The sequence below is a fragment of the Octopus bimaculoides genome, chromosome 1 (genome assembly GCF_001194135.2).
Source record: "Octopus bimaculoides isolate UCB-OBI-ISO-001 chromosome 1, ASM119413v2, whole genome shotgun sequence".
Taxonomy (NCBI): Eukaryota; Metazoa; Mollusca; class Cephalopoda; order Octopoda; family Octopodidae; genus Octopus; species Octopus bimaculoides.
The window spans coordinates 85,667,846-85,668,883 of record NC_068981.1 but is presented as its reverse complement, the minus strand read 5'-3'; the positions used below and the strand labels follow the sequence as shown (position 1 = coordinate 85,668,883).

The following is a 1,038-nucleotide window of genomic DNA, read 5'->3' as shown; positions in this document are numbered from 1 at the left end:
ATTGAGAAGACAGGCTTATATAAAATTATATAACAAATTATAAAATTATATAAAATTATATAACAAGAAAATTTTTCCCTCTCAAATATTATTTTTTTAAAATACTGTATTTAGCCCTTCAAAGGGCAACATACAATCATAAGGCTGCAGTTTTCCCATCTCTTTTCGAGATTAATATCCTTTTTTCAATTTCTTTTTCTGTCGTTTTCTTACTTTTTAATTCTTTCATTGCCTCAAATTTATATTTATTTTTTTTTTGCATTCTTTTTCCTTGTTTTTCATTCTTAAACTATCTTTATTTTGAAACACAAGTTGAAATTTTTGAGTCAAATTAAAATGAATGTTTCTTGTATTGATGTTTTTAAAATCTTTTTAACAAATATCAAATATATTTTATTAGGAAATATGCTGCCCAAAATCAGAAACTTTTACACATTGTACAAATTTCTCATAACCGAGAACAACTGTCTCAAGACCAACTGAAGAAAGTAATTACCACACTATTTAAGTTTTTTCCATTTCACTATCTGTCTGTCTGTATGTATGTCTGTTATATTCATTGTATCTGGAATATATGTTATAACAGTAAAAGTCAACTTAAAAAACAAAACAATATACTATCACAAAAATTAATCCGTTAATGCTTTTTATTTTTTATATCAAAACATAGAGACATTTGTGATTGGTTATTATATTTTTTACTTTACGTGAAATTCCTTTGCTAGATTATTATCTTCACATTCTACAATATTTGCTTTCAAAAAGCTTTATTTTAGGCAAGACAACACAGTGATAATTACTGTGTCTGTTGGGATAAAGAAGCAATTTTGCCTCCAAATATGTCTCCAAAAATTCACCCTGGATCCGATATGTGAAGTTAGGCCTATTTTACATGCTTTAATGTGCTAAAAATATTTCTCCCTGAATTTTGGGTGCAAGAAATTGCAGAGTCTTCATTTGTTGTCTACATGACAGGAAAGCTTCTCACACACACATGCATCATATATGTTTTATATATATATATATATATATATATAT

At 26.5% G+C, this 1,038-nt stretch overlaps 1 protein-coding gene across 1 annotated transcript in view; it reads left to right on the top strand.

Moving 5' to 3' along the window:
• LOC106868573 (myosin-2 heavy chain) overlaps positions 1 to 875 on the top strand; it is a 34,208-nt gene extending 33,333 nt beyond the window's left edge. Inside the window, exons 13-14 of the mRNA XM_052965946.1 lie at positions 401 to 488; positions 777 to 875. Of these exons, the coding sequence (XP_052821906.1) occupies positions 401 to 488; positions 777 to 875 (187 nt within the window). The remainder of the gene's footprint in view (positions 1 to 400; positions 489 to 776) is intronic.
• The last annotated feature ends 163 nt before the right edge of the window (positions 876 to 1,038 follow it).